This window comes from Salmo trutta, chromosome 6 (genome assembly GCF_901001165.1).
Source record: "Salmo trutta chromosome 6, fSalTru1.1, whole genome shotgun sequence".
Taxonomy (NCBI): Eukaryota; Metazoa; Chordata; class Actinopteri; order Salmoniformes; family Salmonidae; genus Salmo; species Salmo trutta.
This window is the reverse complement of record NC_042962.1, coordinates 14,082,529-14,094,911: the sequence shown is the minus strand read 5'-3', so window position 1 is coordinate 14,094,911 and position 12,383 is coordinate 14,082,529. Positions and strand designations below refer to the sequence as shown.

Sequence of the window (12,383 nt, the reverse complement as noted above, 5' to 3'; positions counted from 1 at the left end):
CCTGTAAAGCCTACCTGAACCTGTATAGCCTACCTGAACCTGTATGACATGAGCCATCCTCGCGCCTGTATAGCCTACCTGAACCTGTATGACATGAGCCATCCTCGCGCCTGTATAGCCTACCTGAACCTGTATAGCCTACCTGAACCTGTATAGCCTACCTGAACCTGTATGACATGAGCCATCCTCGCGCCTGTATAGCCTACCTGAACCTGTATGACATGAGCCATCCTCGCGCCTGTATAGCCTACCTGAACCTGTATGACATGAGCCATCCTCGCGCCTGTATAGCCTACCTGAACCTGTATGACATGAGCCATCCTCGCGCCTGTATAGCCTACCTGAACCTGTATGACATGAGCCATCCTCGCGCCTGTATAGCCTACCTGAACCTGTATGACATGAGCCATCCTCGCGCCTGTATAGCCTACCTGAACCTGTATGACATGAGCCATCCTCGCGCCTTCTCCCAGCTTGGATAGAAAGTTGTTTCGCAAAAACCCGTCTACTAATGCCAAATACTACAGTCCACCCTCAAAACACTAGCTTAGTATGGATTGTTTAATTACGCAGTGTAGCCTATTATCTATAGCTATACCGTATTTAGCCGATATTAAACTGCTATTTCTACATTTTTTATACAAATTACACAGAAAATAGTCAAACAATGAGGAAAACGTAGCCATACATTTAGCCACTATTTATTTTTGAACTACACAAATGGGCTGCAATCAAGGTAAATTAAATCTAACTTGAAATACTCCCCTGGTCTTCTTAAATCCTCCCGAGACATTCATTTGTGAATTATATGTGCATTAAGCTGCACACAATTTAAACTTAGTCTTGAATGATGCATGACTACATATACCAGAGATAAGGGACTGTTGATATTTGCATCTTCCAATTTATTGGCTGTCCAGTTAACTGGACGACCTGTCCCAGAACTTCATATATGCCTACAATGAATATATTTCTGTAACGTGTTGAAACAGATGTTGTTAAGGAGAATGCGAGAGGCTCAATTAAAGATGTTTCAGAACTGCTGGGATTGAACCACCACTCCCTTCTGCCCAGTTTTTGATGTTGCATTGGCAATCAAGCTGTTTTTAACCATCTCTCTAACTGTCGCTTCTCCGGAGAGATCATTTTCTAAACTAAACTCATAAAGAACTACCTTAGAACGAAGCATTATGCTCTCAGTCTGAAATGCGCTTTGAACACAAAAACTCCACTTATTGAACTGGCGCCAGTGTAGCCTTTTCTACAGAATTTGTTTACGGATGTCCCCTTACTTTCAATCAGTTCAATTGGCCTATATGTTTTTCAAAGCTTAAGGCACTTTGATCAGTCACATTCTTGAAGCCCAAGAAACAAATACTTAGCTTCCTACTAGGCTACATATAGAAATTAAAAAGGTTTATGAATACTTTTTTGCAGGGTTACTGTAAAAATAATTTATTATATATATATATATATATATATAATACATTATTTTGATAATTTATATAATAATTTATATTATTTTGATAATATATATATATATATTATAGACCGATGACCCACAGGGGTGTCCGGTACGCCATTCACGAACACACGCAGAGAGTTGCGCACCACACTCCTGTCTGTCTCTGTCCTTGAGCAGTGTGTGCAGACAGGAATAAGTCCTCCTGGTATTGAGCTGTTGCTGCCTCTTCCTCCGGTAGGGGGTATCCTATTGAACAAACAGGACCCGTCTCCGAGTCTGGCCCGTTTGGGACTCAGAGCAGCAAAGACCCATCCCCCGATGCTACTGCCGCACCTGCCGCCAACGTTATCAATTGCGTATCATGGAAATACAGCAAGGACGCACTTTTTCCTAGACCGAACATCAGAGTCTAGGTAGGCTGCGGATAGCGGTAGATGAATGGATGAATGAATGGACGGGCGGGCTATTGTTACTGCAACATGGCAGTGCATTTAGAAGAACCATAGATGATAAAACATTAATGGTGATACTAATGAGAAGGTATGAGAGGGCTACAAAGGACTAGGATCCGGAAAGCGTCTGTTTTGCGTTATTGCAAAACAGATACTTGATGGTGTGAGTTATAACCGGTACCGATGTTGTGCCGAAAATCTCCCCCCTGCCAGAATTATCCCCCCCTTCGCATTCTTCATTGATGCGACTTGCTTGCTAGTTGAGCTTTCTGCTCTTCACTCCGTTGTCAGTTCAGCCTACATTTCACTGATCTTAGAAGCAGAAAGCATTTTTTTCTGCAGTTTTCGGTTTGGCTATTTGTTTCAAGTGTAGGTGGCGGTTCTAGCTTGTATGGCGCCCGCCCCCCCCCCTTCAGCGCCCGCGCCTGACTCTAGCCACAAAATCAAGGAAATTAGAAGGGGGGGATTTCTGGCAGGGGGGAGATTTTCGGCAGAACACCTGGAATGTTATTGATAGGCCTATCAGTCCCCACACTTAGAAAAAAGGTGCTATCTAGAACCTAAAACGGTTCTTAGGCTGTCCCGTAGGAGAACCCTTTGAAGAGCCGATGTTGGTTCTTTCCACAGAGGGATCTACCTGGAACTCGAAAGAGTTCTCCTATGGGGATAGCCAAGGAATCCTTTTGGAACCCTTTTCGCTAAGAGTGCAGGCAATCAGAGGTTTGGGTGAAGACAGGCTTATCAATAACATCCCGGTATATACTGCATGTGTGCATAGTGTAAAGATGCATGTCTTTTAGGCTTCCCATTACATGGTTTGTATTTTCATATTTAGGCCTATTATTAACTTATTATCCATTTACTGATTATTTTTCACAGTATTTAATTAGACTTTATATGGAGCCTATTGGTAAGCACCACAAGGCTACTCCATACCACAACAGCAAGTTATAGTGTGTTGTTGTTTCAATTTGTATCAGATAGGACACAATACATTTGAGATGTTATTTACAGTGCATTCGGAAAGTATTCAGACCCCTTGACTTTTTTTCACATTTTGTTATGTTACAGCCTTATTCTAAAATGGCTTAAATAAAAATTATTACTCATGAATCTACACACAACACCCCATAATGTCAAAGCAAAATCTGGTTTTTAGAAATGTTTGCAAATGTATCACATTTACATAAGTATTCAGACCCTTTACTCAGTACTTTGTTGAAGAACCTTTGGCAGTGATTATTGCCTCCAGTCTTCATGGGTATGACGCTATAAGCTTGGAACACCTGTATTTGGGGAGTTTCTCCCATTCTTCTCTGCAGATCATCTCAAGCTCTGTCAGGTTGGATGGAGAGTGTCGCTGCACAGCTATTTTCAGGTCTCTCCAGAGATGTGCGATCAGGTTCAAGTCTGGGCTCTGGCTGGGCCACTCAAGAACATTCAGAGACTTGTCCCGAAGTCACTCCTGCATTGTCTTGGCTGTGTGCTTAGGGTCGTTGTGCTGTTGGAAGGTGAACCTTTGCCCCAGTCTGAGGTCCTGAGAACTCTGGAGCAGGTTTTCATCAAGGATCTCTCTGTACTTTGCTCCGTTAATCTTTCCCTCGATCCTGACTCCCTGCCACTGAAAAACATCCCCACAGCATGATGCAGCCACCACCATGCTTCACCGTAGGGATGGTGTCAGGTTTCCTCCAGACGTGACGCTTGGCATTCAGGCCAAAGAGTTCAATCTTGGTTTCATCAGACCAGAGAATCTTGTTTCTCATGGTCTGAGAGTCCTTTACGTACCTTTTGGCAAACTCCGAGAGGGCTATCATGTGCCTTTTACTGAGGAGTGGCTTCCGTCTGGCCACTCTACCATAAAGGCCTGATTGGTGGAGTGCTGCAGAGATGGCTATCCTTCTGGAAGGTTCTCCCATCTCCACAGAGGAACTCTAGAGCTCTGTCAGAGTGACCATCGGGTTCTTGTTCACCTCCCTGACCAAGGCCCTTCTCCCCCAATTGCTCAGTTCAGCCGGGCGACCAGCTCTAGGAAGAGTCTTGGTGGTTCCCAACTTCTTCCATTTAAGAATGATGGAGGCCACTGTGTTCTTGAGGACCTTCAATGCTGCAGAAATGTTTTGGTACCCTTCCCCAGATCTGTGCCTCGACACAATCCTGTCTCGGAGCTCTACGGACAGTTCCTTCGACCTCTTGGCTTGGTTTTTGCTCTGACATCCACCGTCAACTGTTGGACACTGTATAGAAAAGTGTCTGCCTTTCCAAATCATATCCAATCAATTACATTTACTACAGTTGAACTCTAATCAAGTTGTAGAAACATCTCAAGGATGATCAATGGAAACAGGATGCACCTGAGCTCAATTTTGAGTCTCATAGCAAAGGGTCTGAATACTTATGTAAATAAGGTATTTAAAAAAAAAAGAAAATTATACATTTGCAAACATTCTAAAAACCTGTTTTTGTTTTGTCATTATGGGGAATTGTGTGTCGATTGTGAGGAAAACATGTACTTTTATTAATTTTAGAATAAGGCTGTAACGTAACAAAATGTGGAAAAAGGGTAGGTGTCAAAATACTTGTTCAAAATAAATAAGGCTTTACAAGTGGAATGTGCATGTTTGTGTGAGTAGATGGATTACAGGATACTAAAGTCCTCTATGATTATATGATCTTCACTCCCTCATGTCTGTGTGGCTTCTTAAGTGAAGAGTGTGTGTGTGTGATTTCACGTAGTGTGTGTATGTGTGTTTGTATGGATGGATTCACGTGTGCGTGTGTGATCTCTTATAATAATAGCGTGTGTGTTTCCAGACGGGGGACAAAATGAGCAACGACTACGAGGCATCAGTCACCCCCAGCTGGCTGACCTCTGACCCCAGTGTCTGGTCCAGCAGCGGAGACGGATTCACAGACAACGCCACTTACCCATCTATGGACTCCTTCCCCCCGCTGCCCCCTCTCCTGGTCAATCCCTGGGACATCTTGCTGTGCTCCTCAGGGACCCTCATCGCCTGTGAAAACGCCCTGGTGGTACTGGTGATCTGGCAGAACCCGTCTCTCCGAGCCCCCATGTTCCTGCTGATCGGCAGCCTGGCCCTGGCTGACCTCCTGGCTGGTCTGGGCCTGGTGCTCCACTTCACCTTGGCCTACCTGCTGAGGTCTGACTTGGCCCAGCTGCTGACTGTGGGTCTGGTGGTGGCCTCCTTCTCAGCCTCCGTCTTCAGCCTGCTGGCCATCACCATAGACCGTTACCTGTCTCTCTACTACGCCCTGACCTACAACTCAGAGCGCACCGCTGCCTTCACCTACACCATGCTGGTCCTCCTCTGGGGCCTGTCTCTCTGTCTGGGCCTACTTCCCGTCACGGGGGTGAACTGCCTGGCAGAGGAGTCGACGTGCAGCGTGGTGCGGCCCCTGACTAAGAACAACGTGGCGGTGCTGTCCGTATCCTTCCTCCTGCTGTTTGGCCTCATGCTGCAGCTGTACGTGCAGATCTGTAAGATCGTCATGCACCACGCCCACCAGATTGCCTTGCAGCATCACTTCCTGTCCGCCTCGCCCCACTACGTCACAACCAGGAATGGCGTGTCCACGCTGGCCATCATCCTGGGGACGTTTGCCGCCTGCTGGATGCCCTTCACCGTCTACTCCCTGGTCGCCGACTACACGTACCCGCCTCTCTACACCTACGCCACCCTGGTGCCCGCCACCTACAACTCAGTCATCAACCCAGTGATCTATGCCTTCAGGAACCAGGATATCCAGAAGGCTCTGTGGCTGGTGTGTTGTGGCTGTATACCGGCCAGGGTGGCCCACAGGGCCCGGACCCCCAGCCACGTCTGACCCAGACCCAGGCCCCGGGAGAGAAGGAGAGAGGTGCCCTGGGCGGAGGGAGGAAGGCAGACAGGCAGCCTGAGCTCAGGCAGATGGCTGGAAAGGACGGTCTGCATGCATAGTAATTTTAGCCGCTTTTACTGATGTGGGCTTTTTTCCTCAAAAGGATTGAGAGATTATTATTAGATTATTAAAGATTGTGCCACTTTACGCACATCAGATAAAGGGCTTGTGTGTGTGTGTACAAAAAGACAGAGAAGGAGGAAGAGAGGAGGAGAAGTGGAGTGAGTGATGACAGAGGGGGGGTGATTATCAAGATGCATACAAGATGAAGTCGGGCTGAGCGCTTAAGCATCTTGTCTCGCTGCTGCACTCTGAACGTGCCTTGAAAGCTAAATAACCACAGGAGGCTAAAAATAGCCCGGGTGCGCTGTGATCCGCGCGCAGTGCGTTCGACACAGACTCCATGCAAAGAAACCAAGCCACGGAGGTGGAGAGCGGGCGCCTATCTTCCCCTTCCTCCCTCCTTCCATCCACTTTTCTTTCTCTCTCTTCATCTCTCCCTATTTGGCTTTAAAGCCCCCACCCTTGAGCGTGTGAGAATGTAGGCTATTATGATGTTCTGCTTGAGTTACATTCTGAGAGGTGACAACAGCCTCGGGAAGATAAGTCCCCTGATACCTGTAGCACGCACCATTAACCCTCCAAATGCCTTTATTTTATGGTAAGGCCTGGCTTTGATAGTTTTGATATCTCTGTTTTGTCCCTCCACTTCTTCATACATAAACAGGTCAACTAATCATACCTAATTCATTGGGCATTGCAGGCACATTGGGTAGGCAGGCTGACTGTTCTAGAATGTAGAGTGTGAAATGTTCCCTCTGTGAATCCAGTTGGTTGTCCAAGCGACTCAGTTTGCAGTTAGGCCAGCAGGGTGTTGTTGAAACTGAATGTATTTTTATATTCATTTGATCTCTTAGCCTGTCCATAAGGTTATGAAAACGCCTGATCCTCACCCCAACCTTCAACCTACATGTTGCATAGAGCTTTAATGTAAACCGTTTCCCCTAATAGCCAGGCCTAGGCATGTTGGCTAAACCATCACGATCACTCAGCGCTTCCCCTCTCCCCACCTGTTATAATCAAACCAGTCAGTCACACTCAGGCCTAATACTTTGGCATTATCCTAATATATGGTTTGTGAATTTAAAAAGCACTCTAAAATATAAAGTAGCAATCATATTTGTTTTCCTTTTTCATGAAAATGGCATCATCAGCAGTCCACCTTCACGTCTTCTAACTGATACTCTGAACCTCATCCTGTTGCAAAACAGAAAACCTGAATGCAATAATCTATGAATGCTGAGCCAATCAGAAAAATGTATGATCATGGAAATTCATAATGTTCATATAGAATATAGAACCCTAAACCAACCCCTCTCTTTCCCTATACCACATCTATGACTGGCCATATCCAGATGACCGGCCATATCCAGATGACCAATTTCCTAAGTGACAGACCCTGGCACAATGTCTGGTTCAGATCTTTGGATAGCAAGAAAGGAGAGAGCAGTGACACGTCTTGTTGTTCCTGCTTTGGATGTCTCCTGCCTCCTGGAACCACTTCCTTACCCTGGCTGACAAATGCCCACCTCCCCCTGACCCTAGCCAGTGTTAAGGACGTCAAGCTGCTTGCCAATTGCTCCTGATTCGCTCACACCGAGGCACGATCGAACCCAGGATGTACACTTTGCTAGCACACGCGATCACCCTCCTTGACAACGTACCAACCGTTTGAGCTATCGAAAAGGATGTAAGGCAGTAGCTCCATCGGTGATATTTCAAGCTAGCTGTGGAGTGAGTTTACGGTACACGTTCTTAAGCGCTTCCAGATCCTCATTCTGCCCCGTCATATCAGCACGTCATATCAGCGCGCAGCAGTAACTAAGTGTTAGTTACTTCATGGACCGATAGCAATACTCTGTCAGCAATAACAGCCTCTCTCTCCCCAGTAACATGACCAAGTCCAGCATGACTTGTATACGACGACAACAACCAACAGCCCTTCTACGATGCCTAGCAGAGTCCTTATACACCAGGCCCAAACAAGGACTCAACTTCCCAAGACTTGTGCTGTATGTGATTTCTCCAACTGGGAAATCAGATCTTGATTTATGTGTTTTGTTTTTGAAAATGTGAATGTGATAGGATACTGACTGCCACCGCCCAGTATTCTGTCATTAGTCATTACAATGTCACTGCCTTTTTTTATTCTGAATCTACTGCTCTATTCTCTGGCTATGGTCTTATTCAATATCTTACAATGAATGAAATTGGACTCCGTAAGAAAATATCTTACAAGTTTTCAGTTGCATCTGCCTATGAAGTGTTTTAGAGTGTTGTAAACCTAAGCGTCTGTGAATAAGGAAAATGTTCATTATACTTCTATGGCTTGTATGGTGGTTTGTGATCAGCAGCACAGACCTCCTGTATATCTGTCTCCATGGGGACAGTGGCTCTGAGGACTTACTTCCAGTGTGACCCTTTGACCTCAGAGGAAATTGTCTGCTTGTCTTCCTATCATTCTGAGAGAAGTGACCTTCTGAGTTAAGTGACAAATTCCACCACAGGAATGAAATCGAGAAGGATGTGTTGAAATGAATAGCAGAAGCAAAAATAGTACTGTATGGTGTACGTGTGCAGCGGCTGACTGAGCCGAGGTGAGGGGTTAAGGCAATGACGTCACGTGACTGATGGAAAAATAACCTATATCGTTATCACAGGATCTGGTGGCTCTTCACAGACAAACAATAATACCAAGAAAACACTCTCCTTTACCTTTGAAGAATAATCTATTTTGTTATATTTATTGAAAGTCTCTATATTTTTTCTCCTCAGCGTTGTCTCACCTGAATTATGATGTATCTAAAGTATCTTGTATTTTAATGCGCTGTAGAGCCTCTTCTGAGTGTATTGGTAAAGAAATGATTGTTTATTTTATATGGCATCCTGTTGACCAATTAGATTCTGTAAATAGAGCATGCATATCATTATAGGGGTGTTCTGACATCATGTATGGTGCTACCTACTGCAGGATCCAAGGGGGACTCAGGTGCACCGTATTCGAATGATATCAAATTTGACCCCCTTTTATTGTCATTTTACAGTCTGTTTACCTTTCCATCCCTAGCCCCTTCCCCCCAATCCCACCCCCTTCTTTAGGCAGATCTGCAAAGTCTGGATAGGTGAAAGCAGTATGGCATACACTTTACTTAGCAGCTTAGCCCGTTGGAGGGTTAGATGGTGCTGTCACAGTACTGCTTACACCTATCCCAAACCTGGAGGATCTGCCAGACCAATGAGCTAAGGGGTAGGGACTGAAATGGAACCGGGCCTAGCTTGTTTGATGAATGTTCTCTCATGTACAGTAATGTCAATCTTTCATGGTTCACGATGAGCTTTCATAGGTGAAAACAAGGGCTTCACATTATTGAGTAGACAAAGGAACCACTCGTGTGTGGGTATGGTACAGTACTTCTCTGTTAGAATAACATATTTATCTAATGTTAAACTATTGTTGTGCAGTGTAATTGCTCCGTAAAGTGTCATATTGAACTGAGATGTGGTTGGAGGGGTTTCTACTGTGGCCAGTGGTTGGGGTTTCAAGCGTTGTGGGTGAATCATGTGGTTTGGGGGGTGTGGTACCCCGATCCAGAGCTAAATACATGTCTTTTAACACCTCTATGGGTTTCAGAATGTGTGGGGCAGGGGACCCTACAGCCAGCATCTTGTGTAGACGTATGCTCTGTGTTAAATGTGAAATGCACTTTATTTTTTGGAAGAAAAACAACTTAAGTATCTGCAAAATGAAAACGCTTAATGATAATCAACATGCACTAACTCAGGGGTTCTCAAGCTTTTGGGGGCCGGGGACCCCGTTTGTGATAGCAAATTCATCAGGGACCGTCTCATAATCAGAACCCAACTTGAGCGAGATACAAATTGCATAAGGATGAACCAAGTCTCGGACCCTGGGAAGGAACATTTTAAAGGCCCATCTCTTGGCATCGGAGTGAAAATGTTGCAGTTTAGCAACTTCCCTGCAATTCTAGTTCTACACATTTTGTAATGGTGCTGAGAGATTTTTTGTTGTTGCAGCTTTAAAGCTAACACCCTGCAATTCTAAACATTTTACCATGAGGCAGAGAGAAAACGTTGCTGTTTTATACCTTAAATTACGGTGCATTTATATAAAAGAAAATTGGGCAGTGGTGTGTATTCATGGATGCCAAGGAAAGCCAGGCTTCCTGAATTTTTTTCTTTTTTCCTCATAATTTTCCTTCAATTCGCAAGAGGCTGAATGTATCTCAGCAGAGAAAGCTGTCTGGTCAAAAAGATTGTTGCCGTCCGTAGCATTGAATGCAAGGTAATTCAGTGAGCATTTGACCTCCCTTGATAATTTTTACAAAAATAATAGCCAATCAGCGTTGAGCTAAACTGAGTGAGCTCAACCTTGAGTGGTCCTGGCGCACCAAAACAAAGTGTAAATGGAAGCCAGTTTGGGTTTGGCTTCACACCAATCACATCAAAAGCAAAACGTAATTGACAGAAAAAACTTGAATTGTTGCATCTTGTTGTGTTGTTGTCCTCCAGTGGCTAGCTAGCTTTTGTCCCTTTCCTAAATTAGAGATGGATGGAGATAGGGATTTGGACTTGTGGTTTTAATTAATTCTCAATACTGCCAATGATTATAATGACGATTCTGATCCAACCATAAATTCATACATTGTTCCTCTGGCCTGAGAGGATGGAAGTTCAATATGTAGCTAGATGTAGAAGGCTAATGTTAACTAGCTGGTTCATCGTTGCCCATGAAAGGAAGTTAGGCTAGTAAGCTAGCATTTTAGTCAGGTAGCCTAGGACAACAAAAACTAAAAGCATGTACTGTATGACAGAGTCATAGATCGTTTCATCAACATGAAAGAGAGGAGGATGGCATTTCTCTACAAGTAAGGTGGGTCAACATGTTTTTCTACTTGCATGAATGCACACACACATATACACACACACACACACACACACACACACACACTAGTACCATGTACAGCCACATGATATTTAGCTTACGTTGATTGGACTAAATTGTTTTTGGTATCCTTTAGTTGCCACTGAATTAGACTAAGCATTGATGCTGTTGAAATGTTGAAGTAGAAATGGTGTTGGAAAAGTGGAGGCAGCTCCTGTTTTCTTTGTGACTTACTGTAACTCTGGTGTTTTAAATCAATAGTTGTTCAGTAGTCCTAAAATGTCAGAAACATTAACTTGATTGACCATGCTGTAGTTCATGTAACTGTTAGTTACATTCAATATGCTTTGTGGACTTCACCAGACAGAGGTTACTCTCCTGTTTTGTGATGAAACAGAGGTGTTGTTGAGTTTATTCTGCCACTGTGTCTTCTTATTGTCTCAGCATTTAGGCCTGTATATCACAGTGTCAAGGCATATGAACTAACCGGTTAGAGAGTAAACGACGCAATTATCACAACACATAGGTTGGAATGTGGCTTTTCGCTCTGGCTTGGCTTCCCCATTGATTTTACCCACGCACCACTACTGGTTTGGGGGAATACAATTAACTATTGAGTTGGAAAATGTACTCTGGATAGAAATATATCTGTGAGCTTCCCAAGCCCATGTTGCTCAGGGTTAACAGCATAAATTGAATATCAATAATATTATACTGAACAAAAATGTAAACACAACATGTAAAGTGTTGGTCCCCTGTTAAATGAACTGAAATAAAAGATCCTAGAAATGTTTCATGCTCACAAAAAGCTTATTTCTCACAAGTTTTGTGCACTAATTTGTTTACATTTCTGTTAGTGAGCGTTTCTCCTTTGCCAAGATAATCCATCCACCTGACAGGTGTGGCATGTCAAGAAGATGATTAAACAGCATGATCATTACACAGGTGCACCTTGTAATGGGGACATTAAAAGGCCACTCTGAAATGTGCAGTTTTGTCACATAACCCAATGCCACAGAAGTTTTGAGGGAGTGTGCAATTGGCATACTGACTGCAGGAATGTCCACCAGCGCTAGTGCCAGAGAATTTAATCTGGGTTCTTCACTTGCGGCAGTATTTCTGACTGTAATAAAGCCCTTTTTGGGGCGGAAAAACTCATTCTGATTGGCTGGGCCTGGCTCCCCAGTAATGCATTTGTAGTGAATTTCCATGGATAAAAAAAAAAATAACAGAACAGACTCAACAGCCAATTATTGCAGGAGATCCAAGGACATGCAGTCATGTGAAATCCAAAGATCAGGGCCTAATGAATTCTTTTCAATTGACTAATTTCCTTCTATGAACTGTAACTCAGTAAAATCTTTGAAATTATTGCATGTTACGTTTATATTTTTGTTCAGTATAAATGTATTGTATCACACCCTCTAAACTTATTCCATGGATCCCTTGGCCAAATTAGTAGAATCTGTTGAGAATATTCATTAAAAAAAAATACTGCTCCCCACTTTGAGAACCCCTGCACTGAGATATTGTAAGACATTGTGTGAACAAGGTATATATTTTTCCAAGGTGTTAGTTGTAACTTTGTATTGCTTTGGTTAGT

At 43.9% G+C, this 12,383-nt stretch overlaps 1 protein-coding gene across 2 annotated transcripts; it reads left to right on the top strand.

Moving 5' to 3' along the window:
- Positions 1-1,634: 1,634 nt before the first annotated feature.
- LOC115195486 (G-protein coupled receptor 12-like) lies at positions 1,635-7,138 on the top strand. 2 transcript variants are annotated; one of them, XM_029755375.1, is made up of 2 exons: positions 1,635-1,878; positions 4,732-7,138. In XM_029755375.1, exon 2 carries the CDS (start codon positions 4,744-4,746, stop codon positions 5,761-5,763), a length of 1,020 nt encoding a protein of 339 aa, XP_029611235.1. In that variant the 5' UTR covers positions 1,635-1,878; positions 4,732-4,743; the 3' UTR covers positions 5,764-7,138. The 2 variants fall into 2 exon arrangements, with proteins under 2 accessions (XP_029611235.1, XP_029611236.1); XM_029755376.1 differs by lacking the exon at positions 1,635-1,878 and adding an exon at positions 1,926-2,005.
- The last annotated feature ends 5,245 nt before the right edge of the window (positions 7,139-12,383 follow it).

What these genes read in the sequence shown, in the direction of transcription:
- LOC115195486 (XM_029755375.1), top strand. Translation starts at nt 4,744, where the DNA reads ATGAGCAACGACTACGAGGCATCAGTCACCCCCAGCTGGCTGACCTCT.